The sequence below is a fragment of the Hemitrygon akajei genome, chromosome 5 (assembly GCF_048418815.1).
Source record: "Hemitrygon akajei chromosome 5, sHemAka1.3, whole genome shotgun sequence".
NCBI classification, from domain to species: domain Eukaryota; kingdom Metazoa; phylum Chordata; class Chondrichthyes; order Myliobatiformes; family Dasyatidae; genus Hemitrygon; species Hemitrygon akajei.
The window spans coordinates 161524020-161544949 of NC_133128.1; the positions used below are offsets into that span (position 1 = coordinate 161524020).

Genomic DNA, 20930 nt, shown 5'->3' on the forward strand with positions numbered 1-20930 from the left:
CATTGTGATAGATACTTCCCAAAGGAACTTACAGTGTCACAGTAGCATTACAAGTGCACAGATATAAATATTAGAAGAGAAATAGAAAGAAGAATAAGTTACCACGAACAGTCTAGCAGGAGGGGGTCATCACTTCCCCGGCTATAGGTCGACTCATTGTAGAGCCTAGTGGCTGAGGGTAAGAAATATCTCATTTAGCACTCTTTAGAGCAGCGCATTTGTTGTAATCTATTACTAAAAGGCCTCCTCCGTTCAGCCAATGTGGCATGCAGAGGGTGAGAAACATTGTCCAGAATTGCCAGCATTTTCCAGAGGATCCTTTGTTCTACCACAGCCTCCAGTGTGTCCGCTTTGACACCTATAACAGAGCCAGCCTTTCTAATCAGTTTATTGAGTCTGTTGGCATCAGCCAAGTTGATGTCATTGCCCCAGCACATCACCATATAGAAGTGGAGAGAGTGAAGAGCACAAAGTTCTTGGGTGTGCACCAATGGACGATCTAACCTGTCCCCACACCACTTCTCACTAGACAAGAAAGCTCAGCAGTGTCTACACTTTCTGAGGAGACTAAAGTGTGCAAAGCTCCCCATCCCATTCTAACAGCTTCCTACAGGAGCACCATCAAGAGTGTCACGCCTGGCTGCACTATTGTGTGGTATGGAAGCTGCAAGTCAGCAAACTACAAGACACTAGAGAACATAGTAAAAACATCCAAGAGGATAACAGGGGTCTCCTTCCCCACTACTTGTGACATTTATCAGGAGAGTTGTATATGAAGGGCCTGAAGCATTGTGCAGGATCCCTACCACCCAACCCACAATTTTTATGATCCACCACCATCAGGAAAGAAGTACAGGAGCATCAGGACTAGGACAGCAAGACTGGAGAACAGCTTCTTCCTTCAGGCTGTGAGACTAATAAATACCCTGCCACCACCAAGATCCCTCACTAGGACCTCAAACTGCTTACTGTTACTATTTACCTGTGCTGCACGCTACATGAACTTTGAATTATATTTTAACAGTTTGAGTAATTTTTTGTTTTATGTGCTGTGTGTGATATATGCTTTGTGGGTGCACAGTTATCTGGAGGAAGGTTGTTTCAGTTGATTGTGTATATGTACAGTCAGATGACAATATACTTGGACTTGACAATTAAATTGACTAGAGCCAGCAGCTTAGACAAGGAAATGTTATCAGAGCTTAGGCATGGTGTTTTTGTAGAATTACAAGTGACGCTTCGCTGCTTTTGATTTCAGACAGAAATAGAGAAGCTGCCAGTTCTAAGCAAGGCAATGCCAGCATGAGTCAAAATGAGTGATTTTAATGATAACATTCAAAGAACAAAGAGAAGAGCAAACAGTTGAATTAATCTGTTTTCTTCCATTTTTCTTTTGTAGAAGTTTAAGTTGCCAGAGGATAACGCTTCACAAAAATCTATTTTTCTCATTTGTCTGTAACTCCATTGTCACCATCATCTCGCTAACAGCTGTGGCAAATAATCAAAAGTTTGTTGAAAGTAATCCGGTAAGTTTATCAGACAGTTATTGTAAACTGCAGTGATTAGTTTGATATCTGAAGGAAAGCAAAAGCTTGTTTTTAAACCTTGAGATATTTACAGTTCCAGAATATCATAACGTGCTTCACACTTCATTGAAGGGTAGTCATTATTGTAATGTAGCAAATGCAAATTTGTACAAAACTACAGAAACAACTGAATGATGAATATACAGATAATCGGTTTCTGGTAAAAACAACTGAAAGGTAATAGAGGAACTGAGGGAAGACACAGGTCTTCTGTGAAATTTTACCAGGGCATTTTTCACAGCTTTCTTCAAAGGTGGATGTGAACATTGTTTCTTGTCCCGTGTTCTGGATGACATCTCTGATAATGAAACACTCTCATAACTGCATTAGCATATAAGTGCAGACTCCTGTGCTCATTTTTTGAAGTAAGACTTGAACTCTGAACCCTTTGCCTCAGAGATGAGAGCATCAAAGTCCTGAATGTTTCTGGTAGAGGAAAACTGCCACTGAATAAACAACTTTTTTATACTGCTCCTCTAATGTAGCAAAACATCACAAGGTGCCAAATACAAGTAATGGAAGGGTGGCACAATATTAGACCTTGACCTAGGTTCAATCCACAACTCAAGAGTTTTCCCGTTTTGTTTGAGAGCAGGTTGGAGGATCTGGATCCTCCTTCACTTCAAAGACCTGTGGTTCAGTGGGTTAATTGTCCACTATAAATTGCCCTAGGTGAGTGATAGAATGTGGAGCTGGGTGGGAGGTGTGCCCTTGATAAGAATGTGGGCATAAAAAAATGGAATTAATATAGGACAGTTGATGGTTGGCATGGATTTGATGGGCCAAAAGGTCTGTTTATCCACTGATGCTCGGTTTTAACACAATTTCATAAAAAAGCTTACAGGCAAGTGTCCAAAAAATTGTCCAAAGTAACTCGTCTAAGAATTTGGAACAACTTAAAGGAGAAAAGAGTGGAATAAGGGTACAAAGATTTTGTGTACAATTATAGAGCTTCTGGCTTGGTAGGTGAAAGCATGATTATTGACAGCAGGGGCAATTACATCAAAGAACGATCAAGTAAAGGAGGAATGTAGGAATGTGAGTAGGTTGTGGGGCTGGGGAATGAGAGACATGACTGTGAACAATTTAATTACAAGGCTGGGAATTTTATAATCAAAACACTGCATTACTGCCTGCTACAGTAGTTCAGAAAGCATGAGGCTAATGGACTTCATATGATTTGGAACTCAGGCAGTCGGGTTTAAGTGACCACACATTCACAAAAGATAGAAGGAGAAAGCCTGGCGCAAAGTGTAACGCAATCATTGTATCCTCTACTGAGACTCTGTACCCTTGAATAATCCTTGTCCAGGAAGAACTACGGCAGGGATAGAATCTGATGAAGTTACTGTGGTGGAAGTGCGAGGAAAAGCTCATCACTAATGCTGCTAGCAACCTGTTTCAGCTTCACTTATACACATTCCACAAAGTGTTGAAAAAAAAAATGGACAACTATGTAGGACTCTTCAACAAATGGCCCGTGACCATGGAGAAGATGAAAGGGTCAGTTTTCTGGAGATTGATGCAACCTTTAGACTTGCCCTGACGTTTCTGCATTGTCTTTTGCTGTTCACAGTTATGTTACTCCCCGAGTGGTAGGTAGGTAAATGCAGATGGGTGATTCTGCGGCAAGACCATTAATCAGTACGTGAGAAAAGTGTATCAGAATCCTGTAATGTTATGGAATCTACTGAGTTTGTTTAAGCTGCTTCCATCTATTTTAATGACAACAAGAATTGCTCAGCAAAAGTGAATTGCATTTGTTAGTCTTCTATTGCCTTATTCCCATGGGTAACAGTTCTCAAACCTGACTTCTTTCTGTTTTTGTGGAAGTGCAGGTTACTGACAGTAGTTCCCAATTAACTGAGAAATTAAACAGAAATATCTGCTCACACAATATTAAATAACAAAAATGCATTTGACTACCAAGTTCTGATTTTCAGCATATGTACGTATTTGCGTACATTTTTCACATTTGCTAAATTCCATGAAAGTGAAGAATGACAGGTATAATTTCTATCAGAAATATGTGTTAAATATGTTTATTTGATTTTAATCTAGTAGTGCAATTGATCCCAATATTACTATAACAAAAATAGTAATTCAAAATTATTTGACTCTCAATATTAATATACTTTATACTTCTGGGCAATGGAGTCATAGAAACAGCGCAGCACACAAACAGGCCCTTCAGTCCATCTAATATGCACTGAACCATTAATCTGCCTAAACTTCTGCCAGTGTTTTGATGGAAGTAAATTATACACCACAAATTACTTTAGGTCAAAAATAAACATGAGATTTTGAAAGATTACACTTCTAAAAATATTCTATAAAATAAAAATCAAAGCTACCAGAAAAGCATGAAAATAATTTAATCTTGCTTAGAGTGTCACCAAGTATTCACAGAACTCTTTTCACCTGCTGTGTTCTCATGACAGTAATGATTATTGATCTTAATCTTGCTGGCAGATATGGTTTAGCTTTGGAAATAATGTTCCCATCAGACAGAAATTAATGAGTTTTATATACAGTATTTCCAGCAACAATCAATGTGCTGTTCCCATCTTTCCAGCTTAAAATTAGATTAATATTCTGTATACTTTATCTCAGAGTCAATCAGTACAATGAAAGACCATTTGGCCCATTTTAATTTATGTGACTCTTTGAAAGAGCATCCTAATTAGTCTCATTCCTTTGCACATTCACATACCCTTTCAATCCTTTCCACTTCAAGCATACATCCATTGCCATGACAATAAAACATGTTAAACAACTTTAAAAAAACATAGTTGTTAACTTCTGTTTAGAGGTCAAAGTGACTAGCTGTCTTTAATCGCATAGTTCTATGGCACTATTGAGACTTAATGGAAGTGACTTTGAAATTCCCAGGAGGTTATCTGAAATGTTACTTTGGGCTAGTAAAGCAAACCAAGGCAGAACAGGTGGGGCTCTTAAACTAGGAGACCGAGGGATGCCCCTGATAATCGGCTTGAAAATAGACAAAAGTTTTGCTCCAGTAAGGTGTTAGAAAAGCAAAATAGGAGACCATAAATATCAGGATCCAATAGAAATTTAGGAGAAACATTTTCGCTTGAAGAGTGAAAAGAGTGCAGAAATACAAGATAAGTTGAATGTTCAATTGGTTATCAGACAAGGAAAAGAAAGAAATGTTATGTCAAAGGTTTAAGGAGAACAAACACTTCTCATTATGTCTCCTATTTTTGTGCAATTTTCTCTCCAATATCACCTTTCCAAATTACACTTGAATTTTACCACCCTGTTTAAAATGTCCTTTAGCATGGCTGCATCAAAATTTTGTTTGTACCTTAGCTACCTCTCTTCTATTCTTCCATCGATATTTGGCTGAGCTAAGTTCAGTGGTGTTACGAGCCTGTCAATAAAATCATGGAGTCACCAGAGGTGCAGATGCTAGAATGTGGAACAGCTGGAATAATCAGCGGCTCAGCCAGGGGCAAAAGGACAGTAAAAATTTTGGGAAGAAGCCTGTATACTGTATAAGAGTGTAAAGGGGGGATAGTCAGTATATAGAGGTGAGAGGGAGGGGTGAGACAGAGGTTGGAAGCTGATAAGTGGAAGCAAATAAGAGGAACGATGGACAGATAGAACCAGAAGGGGAAGGGGGTAGGAAGCGGGTGGTTGTGGGAGACTCAGGTATGTGGGTAATGAACACTTGGAACGAGGTGAGGGAGGGTGATTCACCTAATTACCAATGGAGGGTGGGGGGGATGAATAGAAAAGGTGAACAAGGAGACACCCTAGGTGAACAGGTTTCAGTGAGAAGAGAATACAGGTGGAGTGGATTATCTGAAATTGAAAAAATCAGTACTCGTGCTATTGGGATGAAGGATACACAAGCAGAATATGAGGTTTTATTCTAGTTTGTGTTTGGCCTCACTGTGGCAGTGGAGAGGACTAAGGACAGGTCAGTGTGGGATTGGGAAGGAAAGTTGAACAGACACACAACCAGAAGCTCAGGATAGCCAGATTTGGTCTCCTTGGTGTAGAAGAGGCCTCGTCACAAGTACTAAATGCAATGGACCGATCTGGAGAAAGTGCACATGAATCTCTGCCTTACCTGGAAGGTCTGTTTAGGTCCCTGGATGATGGTGAGGGTGTAGGTATAATGAAAAGTGTTGCATCTCCTCTGGATAAATACAGAGGAAAGAATTGATTCATTATTTTATTGAATTGAGTCAAAAAGTGAAATTGCCCATAAGTCAAGAACTGGATATACACACAGTGGCCACTTTATTAGAGACACCCTGTACCTAATAAAGTGGTCACTGAGTGTATGATCATGGTCTTCTGCTACTGTAGCCCATCCATTTCAAGGTTTGATGTACATGCATTCAGAGACACTCTTCTGCACACCACTGTTGTAACACGTGGTTATTTGAATTACTGTTGTCTTTCTGTCAGCTCGAACCAGTCTGGACATTCTCTTCTGAGCTCTCTCATTAAAAAGGCATTTTCATCCACAGACCTGCTGCTCACTGGACGTTTTTTTTTGTTTTTCACACCATTCTCTGTAAATTCTAGAGACTGTCGGGCATGAAATTACCAGCAGCTTCGAAGATACTCACATCACCCCCATCTAGCACCATGGTCAAAGTCACTCAGATCACATTTCTTCCTCGTTCAAGTGGCCTGAACAACAACTGAACCTCTTGACCATATCTGCATGCTTTTATGCATCGAGTTTTGCCACATGATTGGCTCATTAGGTATTTTCTTTAATGAGTAGGTGTACAGATGTACCTAATAAAGTAGCCACTGAGCATAATGTCAATGACACAATGTGATCCAGAAAACTTGTGGTTAGGTTAAATACATAGATAATGTTAAATACACAGATATATAGCTAGGATGCCTAAGGCTTTTCCACAGTGCTAGATTCTTCAATATGGAGCATAGAGTGAGTTTGTAGATCTGGCGGGAGCAAAGAATGTTGGGAATGGTGCAGATGGAGTATTGCAGGTGGGCTGTGGGACAGGTGGCAGAGAAGGAATGCCAGGGGCGGTGGGGAGGGAGTGTTGTGGGTGCAAGCACACCCAGCCCTGAAATACCAGACAAGATTTGATTCCAGACAACTGGTTTACTGATCATTAGAGAATGTCCCTCTAGTGCTTCTCGCTCCCTCCCCTTTTCCCAACATTGATTCCCTTCTCCCTGCCCTCCTCCACCCCCCCCCCCCCCCAGTTCACAATGCTGATGCATATCTGAGTCAGGTTTATCATCACTCATGTATGTCATGAAATTTGTCCATTTTTGTTGCAGCAGTACAGTGCAATACACAAAATTACTATAGTGCTGTGCAGAAGTCTGAGGCACCCTCGCTATATAGATGTGCCTGAGGCTTCTGCACGGTATTGAAAATTATCCTTTTCAAAAGGGGAGGTGTAGATTATGGTGCTTGTGTTTGACGTGTGCTCACAAGGTCAGTGTAGTTGGACAGAATGCAAATAATATCAAAGCATATCTTAGTAGCTCTCCATGTCTCGTAGTGATTTGTTGCATTCCTGGCAGCTCACACAGCTGGAATGAGAACCTACACACATGCACAAGAATCAAGAATCAACACAAACAGTTATATGGCTTGCACTGACAGAGTTAATACTGAATCAGCAGACTTGGCATGCAGGATGTGACAACAGAAGGCCAACGCATTCAAATTAGATGATTCGATTTTTCGATGGAGAATTCACTTTAAAACTTTCTTTAGAGTTAATGTTCAAATATATCTGCTTTCTCAAAAATAGTTTCTAAATGTTTTGTTAATTGCAGTGGGAAAATAAATTTCAAGAGAAAGTGAATTTTCTGATCTTTGAAGTGGGTTAATTTTCTCCAGTCACTGCCACTTTTTTGTTATATGAGGAAGGACCAATAAAGTTCTGTAATCCTGAACAAACATTTTTTCTTTGTACTTTTTAAAGTCCCTGTACTTTATTTCATTCTTATAATAAACAATTTATTCCCTGTATTTCTGGTACAAGATTAATTAAAAGAGGACAATCAACATAACTAAATGGCCTTAGCTTCCTTATTTTCTTCTATCCAGGCTCAATTTCTATCGACCATAGTAATAATTGTTCCCAAGTGTTGCTAGGCTGCATGCAAACGCAGGAGAAATGTGCTTTGCTGTTTGCTCGGGTCATCCTCCTAGCTAATTACAGAACAGTTTCCAGTTTTGGACCAGTATAATTAACTATCACCCACTACTTTACGTTATGTAATTATAAAGAAAGAGCTTTTGCTTGGGTAGCACAGGCTGCTTTCCATGCCTTGAATAAAATCTTTGCCACAAACTTAAACTATATTTAATGCTGACTTTGCTTCTCAAAGTTCCCATAGTTTCATCTTGGGCGTAGTGAGGTGCCCCACACATAGTCTTAACGTAAGTCTTTTTACCTTGCAGATCAGCTGTAAAGTGTGTTCGTTCATCCTTTTGTACTTAATGGGCTGCAATTATTTCTGGATGCTGTGCGAAGGCATTTACCTTCACACGCTGATTGTTGTTGCTGTCTTTGCTGAGAAACAACACTTGGTATGGTATTATCTTCTTGGATGGGGTAAGTACTTTCCGAAGCTCAGTACTGTCAGTTATATCACCCTTGAAACTCTGAAATTCAGCACAGCATTTAGCTATTTAATTGCATTGCATTAATGTTTGTGGAATGCTTACACAGTTTTTAATTTTATCAAGAAAAAGCTTGTCATTCTGAAAATGATCATCTTTATCTGAAATTAGATACATAATGATAAATTTGTTATCAAAGTACATATATGTCACCATATGCCACTCTGAGATTCATTTTCATGCAGGGGTTTATAGTAAACACCAAAATACATGCACAACGGAATCAATGGAAGACCAAGTATGACATAGGTAGACTACCAACCAAAGTGCAATAGACAACAAACTGCAAATACAAAAGAACCAGAAATAATAACAATAATAATGATAATAACAAGCAATAAGTATCAGGAACATGAGTTGTATAGTCCTGAAAAGTGAGTTCATGGGTTGTGGAATCAGTTCAGTGTTGTGGTGAGTGAAGTGACACTTGCACTATACTGCTGCTGAAAAACAACACATTTCATGACGGATATTAGTGACAATTCTGATGTGAGATACCATCTGTGGAGAGAAACACTTAATATTTTGGGTGCATGGCCAACTGTGTCATTAATTGAAACATTGACTGCTTCTCTCTCCACAAATGCTACCTGATCTGTTTTACGTTCCAAGCATTTTCCGTTTTAATACTGGGGGAGTCCTGGATTTTGTCATTCCCTCTGTATTGGAAATCTCGGGGGAAAAAAAAACTCAAGCTTCATGTAGGCTGGCCAAAGGGAGAAGTTGGGAAATTTGTAACCAGAAGGGAGAGTAATTCAGGATACATTGAGAAGCACTTCTGGGACCAGTGGAAAGTTTGAAGTAAACTTATTATCAATCTATGTACAGTATATATCATTATATACTACACTGAGAATCACTTTCTTGCAGTCATTCACAGCAGGAAAGAGAAACTCAATAGAGTCAATGAAAAACTCCACACAAGCAAACATTGACAAACAACCAATGTGCAAAGGACAAAATGCAAATAACGCAATAATTAAGTAAATAAATAATACTGAGAGCATGAGTCCTCAGACCTCGAAAGCCAGTCCATAGGTTATGGAATCAGTTCAGAGTTGAGGTGAATAAACTCAACAACACTAGTTCAGGAGACCGATGGTTGACAGGTAGTAACAGTTCCTGAATGCGGTGCTGTGGGACCCAAAGCTCCTGTCCCTCATTAGGTCATGAGGAAAAGCTGCCAGCTTTCTCTGCTGGCAGCTGATGCCCATTATGTACAGTGCACACACAATTTACAAAGTTATATTTCACATGTTATTCAGCATTCTTTTACTATGGGCAATTAACACATAATTAAGGTAAGATTCTGAATTTTAAAGAGGCCTTTCCCAGATACTTAAGGTGCCCAGTGACATGGCATGGCTGTTCAAAGTTCAAAGTAAATTTATTATCCATATGTCACCATATGCAACCCTGAGATTAATTTTCTTGCAGGCATTCACATAAGTACAAAGAAACACAATGAAGGACTATACACGAACAAGACAGACAAACAACCAACGTGCAAAAGTCGACAAAATGTGCAAACACAAAAAGAAATTTTAAAATAATAATAAATAAATAAGCAATGAAGCAATAAATATAGACAAAGGAGATGAAGAGCCCTTGGTCATATATTTCCCTCCATATCTGCAGCATTAGGAAATGTGAGTGGAAGGCAGCTGAATCCACTCAGTGGGAGTTTTTACTTCACTTGAAGCCACCAGTTTGCACGTCTTCAGATGTACCAGGAATCAAACATATCTAAGCATTCATTTTTTTCTCTCTATTGACATCCTGGTAACATTCAAGGAAATGGGTCATTAGTGGTTTCTATGGAGACTCTGTTATTGTAACCAGTGGTGTTCCTGAAGGTTAATGTATACAGTGCTCTATTAACTTTATATTACACAAAGGAAACTATAGGCTGCCTACTGCAACCCCTACAGAACAGATCAGTGAACATAGTCTATATTGCAACCAGTTATATTGATCACTGAAACTAATAAATTCTGTATTCTGCAGGTTTCCCACTCATTCCTGCCATAATACATGCAATAGCAAGAGTCTTGTATTACAATGATAAGTAAGTAGCTTTTTGTGTATGTGTGTGTATTTTTGCATTTCAATAAAAGAGGTGATATATATCTTTTGATGAAAATAGGATTCTACTCACATTTTGAACTGAATCTCTTACACACAGCTGTTGGATTAGTTCAGAAACTCATCTGCTGTTTATCATTCATGGTCCTATTTGTGCAGCATTACTGGTAAGTTTACATGAGAAGTAAGTGTAATCTGTTTTCCAAAAAAGATGGTAGAACAATGGAATATCTATTATGCAAACAGCACAATTACAAATAAAGTGTTTACATCTGGAAAATCCTAACAGTTGTTTTTGTATCTGTAGGTAAACTTGTTTTTCTTGCTGAACATCGTGCGTGTCCTTATAACCAAGTTGAAAGTGACGCACCGAACAGAATCAAACCTGTATATGAAAGCTGTGAGGGCAACCCTGATATTAGTCCCACTGCTTGGGATCCAGTTTGTCCTGTTCCCATGGAAGCCAGAAGGCCGAATAGCTGAAGAAGTCTATGACTATTTGATGCATATTTTAATGCATTATCAGGTAAGGAATATTTTCAAGCTTAATTTGAAAGGTCTCGGCCCAAAACGTCGACTGCTTACTTTTGGCCATAAATGCTGTCTGCTCTGCTGAGTTCCTCCGGAGTGTGGCTGTGGATTTCTAGCATCTGCAGATTTTCTCTTGATTGTTAATTTTTTTCCTGCTTGCCCCACACCTGAAGCCAATGTTAATATTTCTAGAAAAATAAATACATTGTTAGAGGAGCTTGGCGGCATTTTTGTCCCGTGCATGATTCTCTCAGTGGGAAACACGTCCTTTCTGAAGTGCACAAAACATGTAATATATTAGCAACTACTATATTAAATCACTGGAACCATATTTTAGAAGACCAGTGTAATGGTTATCCTTGTAATTCTGCATATTTACAACATCTATGTTGTAAACCTTGATGACCTTCAGGGAGAGTGAGTAGGTGATGGAGAGGAGCTATAGGCAGGTAGTCACACTAGGGCCTCGGGATACGGATAAGTGGTAACAGTCAAGAGAGGGAAGGGCAAGAGTCAGATACTAGAGAGTACCCCTGCGGCTGTCCCCCTTAACAATCAGTACTCCTGTTTGAGTACTTTTGGGGAGGGGGGGATGGCCTACCTGGGGGAAGCAACAGTGGCCATGCCTCTGGCACAGAGTCTGGCCCTGTGGCTCAGAAGGGTAGGGAAAGGAAGAGAAAAGCAGCAGTAATACGGGACTCTGTAGTTAGGGGGTCAGACAGGTGGTTCTGCGGACACAGAAAACAAACAATGATGTTAGTTCGTCTCCCAATTGCCAGGGTCCGGGATGTTTCTGATCGCGTCCACGATATCTTGAAGTGCGAAGGTGAATAGCCAGAGGTTGTGGTACATATTGGTACCAATGACATAGGTAGGAAAAGGGAGGAGGTCCTGAAAACAGACTACAGGGAATTAGGAAGGAAGTTGAGAAGCAGGACCTCAAAGGTAGTAATCTCAGGATTACTGCCTGTGCCACGTGACAGTGAGTATAGGAATAGAGTGAGGTAGAGGATGTATGAGGGATTGGAGCAGGGGGCAAGGATTCAGATTTCTGGATCATTGGAACCTCTTTTGGAGCAGGCGTGATCTGTACAAGAAGGACGGGTTGCACTTGAATCCAAGGGGGACCAATATCCTGGCGGGGAGGTTTGATAAGGCTGTCGGAGAGAGTTTAAACTAGAATTGCTGGGGGGTGGGAACCAAACTGAAGAGATGGAGGAAGGGGCTGTTGGCTCACAAATAGAGAAAGCTTGTAGACAGTGTGAGAGGGAGGATAGGCAGGTGATAGAGAAGGGATGCACTCAGACTGATGGTTTGAGATGTGTCTATTTTAATGCAAGAAGTATCATGAACAAAGCAGATGAGTTTAGAGCATGGATCAGTACTTGGAGCTATGATATTGTGGTCATTACAGAGACTTGGACAGCTCAAGGGCAGGAATGGTTACTTAGAGTGCTAGGCTTTAGATGTTTCAGAAAGGACAGGGAGGGAGGCAAAAGAGGTCGGGGCATGGCACTGCTGATCAGAGATAGTGTCACAGCTGCGAAAAAGGAGCAAGTCATGGAGGGATTCTCTACTGAGTCTTTGTTGGTGGAAGTTAGAAGCAGGAAGGGGTCAATAACTCTACTGGATGTTTTTTATAGACCACCCAATAGTAACAGAGACATTGAGGAGCAGATAGGGAGAGAGATTCTGGAGAAGTGTTATAATAACAGGGTTGTTGTGGTGGGAGATTTTAATTTCCCAAATATTGATTGTCATCTTCCTAGAGCAAGGGGTGTAGATGGAGTGGGGTTTGTTAGGTGTGTTCATGGAGGTTTCCTGATGCAATCTGTAGATAAGCCTACAAGTGGAGAGGCTGTACTTGATCTGGTATTGGGAAATGAACCTGGTCAGGTTTCAGGTCTCTCAGTGGGAGAGCATTTTGGAGATAGTGATCACAATTCTTTTTTTTTTGTAATTTATTTTTAATTGAAGTTTATCATCAAACAAACATTTCCATAAGATGTATTTCAAATACTGTACAAATATATCATATAATTGTATTTGTCACAAATCTCCACATAATAATTATCGGCGGTATACACTTATAGAAAGGAAAGGAGAGAAAGAACAATCAAAATAAGAAAATTATGTACAAAGTAGGGAGTGATCTTTTTTTTAACAACATATTCATTGACTTGTGAGAATAAAATCAGGCCTATGAGATGTTATGTAGTTAAACCATTTTTCCCAATATAAATCAAATTGTTCCAATTTATGATTAACAGATACTGTTATCTTCTCCATTTTGCAAATGCCTATTGTAATTTCCATCCATACCTTTAAAGTTGGGCTTTCCTGTGATAACCATTTCCTGGTAAGGGCCTTTTTACCAGCCACCAGCAGTACATTCATTAAATATTTATCTCTTTTCAACCATTCTTCAGGTATATACCCAAAATATATGGTCTTACTCTCTAAAGGTATTTCACGTTTAAAGATGTTCTGTTGGCCATTATGTATCCCACTCCAATAGTCTTTAATAACGGGGCATTCCCAGAAAATATGATAATGGTTTGCATTTTGATTTCCACAACTTCTCCAGCAAACAGGGACGTTACTATCATAATAGGGTTTCTGATAGGGTGTAATAAAGTGATCACAATTCTATCTCCTTTACCATATCATTGGAGAGGGATAGGAACAGACAAGTTAAGAAAGTGTTTAATTGGAGTAAGGGGAAATATGAGGCTATCAGGCAGGAACTTGGAAGCATAAATTGGGAACCGATGTTCTCAGGGAAATGTACTGCAGAAACGTGGCAAATGTTCAGGGGATATTTGCGTCGTGTTCTGCTTAGGGACGTCCCAATGAGATAGGGAAAGGATGGTAGTGTACTGGAACCGTGGTGTACAACGGTTGTTGAAAATCTAGTCAAGAAGAAAAGAAAGGTTTACGAAAGGTTCAAAAAACTAGATATTGATAGAAATCTGGAAGATTATAAGGCTAGCAGGAAGGAGCTTAAGAATGAAATTAGAAGAGTCAGAAGGGGCCATGAGAAGGCCTTGGAGAGCAGAATTAAGGAAAACCCCAAGGCATTCTACAAGTATGCGAAGAGCAAAAGGATAAGACATGAGAGAATAGGACCAATCAAGTGTGATAATGGAAAAGTTTGCATGAAACTGGAGGAGATAGCTGTGATACTTAATGAATACCTTGATTCACTACGGAAAAGGATCTTAGCAATTGTAGAGATGACAGAGGATTGAAAAGCTTGAGCATATAGACATTAAGGAAGAGAATGTGCTGGAGCATTTGGAAAGCGTCAAGTTGGAAAAGTCTCTGGGACCGGATGAGATGTGCCCCAGGCTACTGTGGGAGGTGAGGGAGGAGATTGCTGAGCCTCTGGCGATGATCTTTGTATTATCAATGGGAACAGGAGAGATTCTGGAGGATTAGAGGGTTGCATCTGTTGTTCCCTTATTCAAGAAAGTGAGTAGAGATAGCCCAGGAAATTATAGACCAGTGAATCTTACTTCAGTGGTTGGTAAGTTGATGGAGAAGTTCCTGAGAGGCAGGATTTATGGATATTTGAAGAGGCATAATATGATTAGGAGTAGTTATCATGGCTTTGTCAAAGGCAGGTTGTGCCTTACGAGCCTGATTTTTTGAGGATGTGACAAAACACATTGATGAAGGAAGAGCAGTAGATGTAGTGTATATGGATTTCAGTAAGGCCTTTGATAAGGTACCCCATGCAAGGCTTATTAAGAATGTAAGGAGGCATGGGATCCAAGGGGACATTGCTTTGTGGATCGAGAACTGGCTTGCCCACAGAAGGCAAAGAGTGGTTGTAGACAGGTCATATTCAGCATGAAGGTCATTGACCAGTGGTGTACCTCAGGGATCTGTTCTGGGACCCCTTCTCTTCCTGATTTTTATAAATGACCTGATGAGGAAGTGGTGGGATGGGTTAGTAAATTTGCTGATGACACAAAGGTCGGGGTATTGTGAATAGTGTGGAGAGCTGTCGGAGGTTACAGAGGGACATCAACAGGATGCAAAACTGGGCTGAGAAGTGGCAGGGGGAGTTCAACCCAGATAAGTGTGAAGTGGTTCATTTTGGTAGGTCAAATATGATGGCAGAATATAGTATTAATGGTAAGGCTCTTGGCAGTGTGGAGGGTCAGAGAGATCCTAGGGACTGAGTCCATTGGACACTCAAAGCTGCTGTGCAGGCTGACTCTGTGGTTTAGAAGGCATACAGTGCATTGGCCTTTATCAACCATGGGATTGAGTTTAGGAGCTGAGATGATAATGTTGCAGCTATATAGGACCCTAGTCAGACCCCACCTGAAGTACTGTGCTCAGTTCTGGTCACCTCACTACAGGAAGGATGTGGAAGCTATAGAAAGGGTGCAGTGGAAGTTTATAAGGATGTTGCCAGGATTGGGGAGCATGCCTTATGAGAATAGGATGAGTGAACTCGGCCTTTTCTCCTTGGGGTGGCAGAGGATGAGAGGTGATCTGATAGAGTTGTATAAAATGATGAGAGGCATTGATCATGTGGATAGGCAGAGGCTTTTTCCCAGGGTTGAAATGGCTAACGCAGGAGGGCACAGTTCTAAGATTCTTGGAAGCAGGTACAGAGGAGATGCCAGGGGTAAGTTTTTTATGCAGAGACTGGTGAGTGCATGGAATAGGCTGCCGGAGATGGTGGTGGAGGCAGATACCATAGGGTCTTTTAAGAGACTCCTGGATAGGTACATGGATCTTAGAACAATAGAATGCTATGGGTAACCTTAGGTATTTTCTAAAGTAAGTACATGTTCGGCACAGCATTGTGGGCTGCAGGGACCTGTATTGTGCTGTAGGTCTTCTATATTTCTATCTAATAGAACTTGAGTTTTAAGGCAACTGCTTTCACTTTTAATGTTGCTCTTTTTAGAGATGACGGATAGGCTCCCCATTTAAGGATGTGGATTTGAATCTTTGTAATGTACAAGAAAAATATAAGGCATTAGTCAGTGACTTTTGCACTTCCTGAAAAGCTGCAAGGAATAAATAGTTTAATATTTTACATAATTTTTGGTAAATAGTTTTAAAATCTGTCCTCTGTAAAGATGCTGTGGTACAACAATTTTTCTTTATTACGTGGTACTACAGGTTTCTGATTATTAATTGTGTTTGCATAAAAATAAAACAAGTCTGGTTCTGTGAAAATGTAAGTTCAGATCCAAGTTCAGGTAACTTGAGACTAGTACTCTACATGAGCACACTACTCTTCACTTCGACAGCGTACATACAATTTATTAAAATATTAATAGACATCAATATTTGTTCTGATTCAGTTGAATGAAATAACTTAATCAGTAACTTTTTTTTTGGGTTGGGCTTTTATGTTGGTCAAACTTCTGCTAAACTTCATTCGGTAGGAACATCAATCAGCCATTGCATTCCTCAGGGAATTGATGCATGTTGCCTTACTGTTCTAAGGATGCAAGACATTTTTCAAATATACATATAACTGCCCTTTCTTTCAACATTAGATTATCCTCCCTTGTAGACTTGCTTGTGAAAGCTTCCGGGCACCTGGTGACATTGAATACAAAGTCTAGCCTTCAGGGTCCAACATTCAAATGATGCAAGTACTGGGAAGTGTGATGAAAGATATATTTCCTTCATTTGCAACTGGTTTCTGTATAAATTCTGTCCCACCTATCACATGTATTGTGGAAATAGATCAGGATACAGCAATGTGAGGCTGACCACGTCCGCTTGTTCATTATGCCAATCTGATAATGCGCTCTCCAAAGCATGGATAATGTATGAGCAAAATGCTGAGGCTATACCATTTAGCCTGTTTAGCTAATACTCAGCAATGAAATGTTTTTTCATACTCTTGTAATTTTTCTTTTCTTAGGGTTTATTGGTGGCTACAATATTCTGCTTCTTCAATGGAGAGGTATTGCATTCTTTTGAATTCTACTTGTTTAGAAAGTTAATTAAGATGAAACCTTTGAGCCTATCCATTTCCTTTTTATTCCCAACTGATTTTGCATATCAGTTCCATTATAATGCCATCCAATCCTTTTAAACTGTCTAAGCAAGTTCTGTATGAAGAGATCCTTCGAGAAATTTATTTTTAGAAAGCCCGCTTCCCAGGCATTATGAGTCTTTGGAAAACCAGTATTAGTTAGGAGTAACTAAACTTTATTAAACATTGGAAAAAATGTTGAATTTCCCCATGGGGATGAATAAAGTATCTATCTATCTATCTATCTATCTTATAGATTCAACATGGTTTTGATCTTCTTGTGTGCTTATTTCAAGAGGTAGAATTTAATTCTTCATGCAATGTCTGCTGTAGGTTATTTGATATGGTCTACAACACAGAAATTTTAAAACGTTCTGATAATTCTATCATTGGGAGATTAAAGAACACTGTAAAAATAATAAAATGCTTTGCATTCAGCTTACTAGAAATAACCCAAATAAACTATTTAATACAGTATTTTTATGTAAACTTTGGACAAATGCTTTTATGAAGTTAAAAGACATGTATCAAGTTCAATTCGCTTTGCTGAATAGCCATGAAATTATCACACACAGTTGTTATAGACAGTTTTTAAAAATTGCCACCCTTAATTATAATGAATTATAACTTTTGGCTATATAAATCCTGGAGAGTTTTTAAATCTAGAAGGGATTTAAATGCAGTTTAGAAATTACGCACATCAAAAAAAGACCTGAGTTACGTGTTTCACAAAAGAATATAAAGTTAATTTTCATGAAATCAAAACCATAATTTTCCATCATTAGACAAATAAAAAATGAATTGTTATTATGGAGATTTAATGGAGAAAAATTAGTCTTTGGTTGCCAGAGATAAGTGGTATCATATTCATAGAATAACAATAAATATTCTGTAACAATAAATATTTGTCTATTTAGCAAAGATGAATTCCTCCCCTATTTTTCATGTTAAAATGATTCATAATATTAGGGAACCCATTGTGAAATGGGACAGAATTCAACTGCTCTGTTCTGTTCTGAAACAAATACTTAACCAATTTCTACTTGATTTATTCCATCAAAATTGCAAATGAAAAAAACTGGGCAGAAGTTGCCATGATAGAAATGATAAATGTTGTTCCCTTCTTGTGATAGGTTCAAGGTATTTTAAGACGCCACTGGATGCAGTACAACATTCAGTTTGGAAACAGTCTTACTCACTCAGAAGGTCTACGCTCTACCTCTTGCACTGGAACATCTATCACAGAAGTACATGGGAGCTTGTACAATCATGATCCCAGTAGCGAATATGCAAATGGAAAGAATTTTCATGACATTGAAATCATTGGTGTGAAATCAGGTGAAATGAATACCTAAAGAAAATTAAGAGTGCTTGCCAGTGATGTGGATTTCAATGACTACAAACTTCTCTTTTCATTCCAGTGGAAGAGCTAGTTCAATCTCCACTGAAAGTTATTTTCATCATCAACCATCCTCTTGTTACTTCCCAATTATTTATTTCACCTGATGAAATAAAAGTCAGAACATATAAAACTATGGCCTGTGGCACTGTTGGAAGAAATCTCTTCCACTGAAATATGAGACTCACAAATATTCTTGTACTCTGGTCTTCACACTAACAGCTGATATTATCTCACAAACTGTCAGGCAGCAAAGGTAGGTGCAATAGTTGATTCTAATTTATCAGTAAGTTGATCTTTGTCCTTAATATTCTGATTACTGTACAATCATTCACTTGTGCCAACATTATTATACAGCTGATCAATTCCAATCTCTGTGTCTGATGTAACTTCAACTGGTGAAGAATAAAATCTTCTTAACATTCCCTCAGGGTTGAGGCTCACTGCCCTAATGATATATTAATTTTATGTTTTCTATATTTTATATTAAAACAGCCTCTTATAATTATCATATAAGAAACCCCTTACAACATAGCTATCTTGCAGTATTGAACTTTTGAATTTCTTGATGCTGGAAAATAGAATAGTATTCAATTATTATCACTTTTTTTTCTCTGTAAATATGATTTGTGAAATTTTGGTGTATTTATTGCTTGGTGAAGAAAACTTGTAACAAAATGTGCAAAGGGTTCTTTTCACATTTTGATCTTTCCTGATAGTGTGACTGTATTTCATATATGACATGTGTAATGTGCGTTTGAGGTTATATGCCAAAAAGGGAATAAGCCTTTGCGTTCTCATGTGCCAAGTTTCTCACAGATTCCATCACGACTTGGAATCTATCACTACAATTCATCTGTAGGTGGAGAGAGAGGAGAATCTTTGAGGAAAATGAGGGATTGATCTTCTTCCAGTTGGCTCTAATTAAAAATACTCTATTTACATATTCTATTAGATTTTGTACATTTAAAAAAAATTCCAAGCATAACAAAACAATGTGTAGCAACTAAAGCCACTATTTACTCACTAGATGATACAATATTCAGTGTAGATGCAGTTCCCTGATCCATTAATTCTCTGTTAATGTTTCTTTGCACACATTGTTTAATCCCATTCATTTGCTGCTTACCCTCAAATCTTTTTTGAAGATTCGTGAACTCTTTCAATGATACCTTCACTTTCATCATTACCTCTCTATCAGATTTTACTTCAAGAAACCAAACTATGAAAAAACATGAAATATGTTACATTAAAAAAGTATATATAAATGCATATATATTTATACTGGCAATAACAGATTTTCCATTGAAATGGAGGATACTTTTTAAAAATGGTTTATAAGAAATATTAAAAAACAAAATTTCATATTTAATGGCAACAAATAATTCAGATTAGTAAGTGGCACATATGTCATCATTTCATCTATTTGACAGTTGGCACCTTCAGTTTTCAAACCACTAGATTTTTCCACTGTTGCACAATTGTTACCATATGGAAATGATCTTCTGTGACAAATTTTGTCTGCTATAGAGATTAACTGTGGGGATCGAATTAATGCAATGACAGTCGACAGATTGTAAATCTTTGAGAAGGTTTCAGTTTAAAGCATATTCTGTTTCTAAAATCTTTAAAATACAGTTTTCATCCAAACCAAAGTGGATCCTTTTCTTGAACCTATTATACTGTATGAATGTCATAGCTTACTTTTGGCTGTTTTGATTTTCATGTTTATTAATGTTTTCATTGAAATGCTTGTGACCACAGCTGAATGTTTCATTTAGTTACAAACAGAACAATTTGTTAATTGTGTGTGATAATGAATATTACAGTCAAGTACTTAATAAAAGAGTGCTTTCAGTATAACATATCTAAATGACATGCATGTGTGTCTAAATGTGATGGCAGATCTGTGTTTTTGCAGGGTGCTATGACCATAACATTTTAAAGAATGATATAAAGTTGTTTTTAAGTATTTGAGAGAATTAAGATGAAGTTATTCATGTGGGTGTATGTTGTATTTTCATGGGTTGCAAATTGAACCATTAAAGCCAAATTTTCCAGTGAAATTTAGGGTATTTTTAGAAAAACAGTAGTAGCAGTGTGCACACAAGAGAAAATCTGCAGATGCTGGAAATCCAAGCACCACACACAAAACGCTGGAGGAACTCAGCAGGCCAGGCAGCATCTATGGAGAAAAATACAATTGATGTTTTGGGCTGAGATCCTTCAACAGTATGCTTTCAAGTTGCCTCATGTAATGATATTCATAATCTTTCCTGCGAAATAGTCCAATAATGAAGAGACAGATTGTTTGCAGAAGAATCCTAATCCTTTGGGACGTTGGTACCTACAATTTGATCACTTTAATGCTCTACACTCACACTATAACTTCTGCCATCTTCAAACTCAGCAGCCAAACTTACTTTGAGCCAGGCTATTCTCAATCACTTTGGCTGACATATGAATAACATAGCCGAGATGAGAGAGCCGGAAATGAAAAATTGATCTTTGTAAGCTTATCCTCAGGATATCTGGAATGATATAATAGAATACTGAGATTTGAGCAAAGCCATTGCTTTCGATTCCATTCTTTTTTTTCTAAGAATTATAAAAGATCCCTGCAAGGCTAGGATAAATTGTCCGTTCACA

At 38.5% G+C, this 20930-nt stretch overlaps 1 protein-coding gene across 3 annotated transcripts in view; it reads left to right on the forward strand.

Annotated features, from left to right (window-relative positions):
• The window catches only part of LOC140728387 (calcitonin gene-related peptide type 1 receptor-like), an 88862-nt gene extending 68708 nt beyond the window's left edge, over nucleotides 1-20154 (forward strand). For all 3 annotated transcript variants that reach the window (XM_073047037.1, XM_073047036.1, XM_073047038.1), the window contains exons 7-13: nucleotides 1400-1526; nucleotides 8026-8179; nucleotides 10255-10315; nucleotides 10433-10499; nucleotides 10640-10858; nucleotides 16769-16810; nucleotides 18016-20154. In XM_073047037.1, coding sequence (XP_072903138.1) covers nucleotides 1400-1526; nucleotides 8026-8179; nucleotides 10255-10315; nucleotides 10433-10499; nucleotides 10640-10858; nucleotides 16769-16810; nucleotides 18016-18237 — 892 coding nt within the window. In that variant the 3' untranslated portion in view covers nucleotides 18238-20154. The remainder of the gene's footprint in view (nucleotides 1-1399; nucleotides 1527-8025; nucleotides 8180-10254; nucleotides 10316-10432; nucleotides 10500-10639; nucleotides 10859-16768; nucleotides 16811-18015) is intronic.
• The last annotated feature ends 776 nt before the right edge of the window (nucleotides 20155-20930 follow it).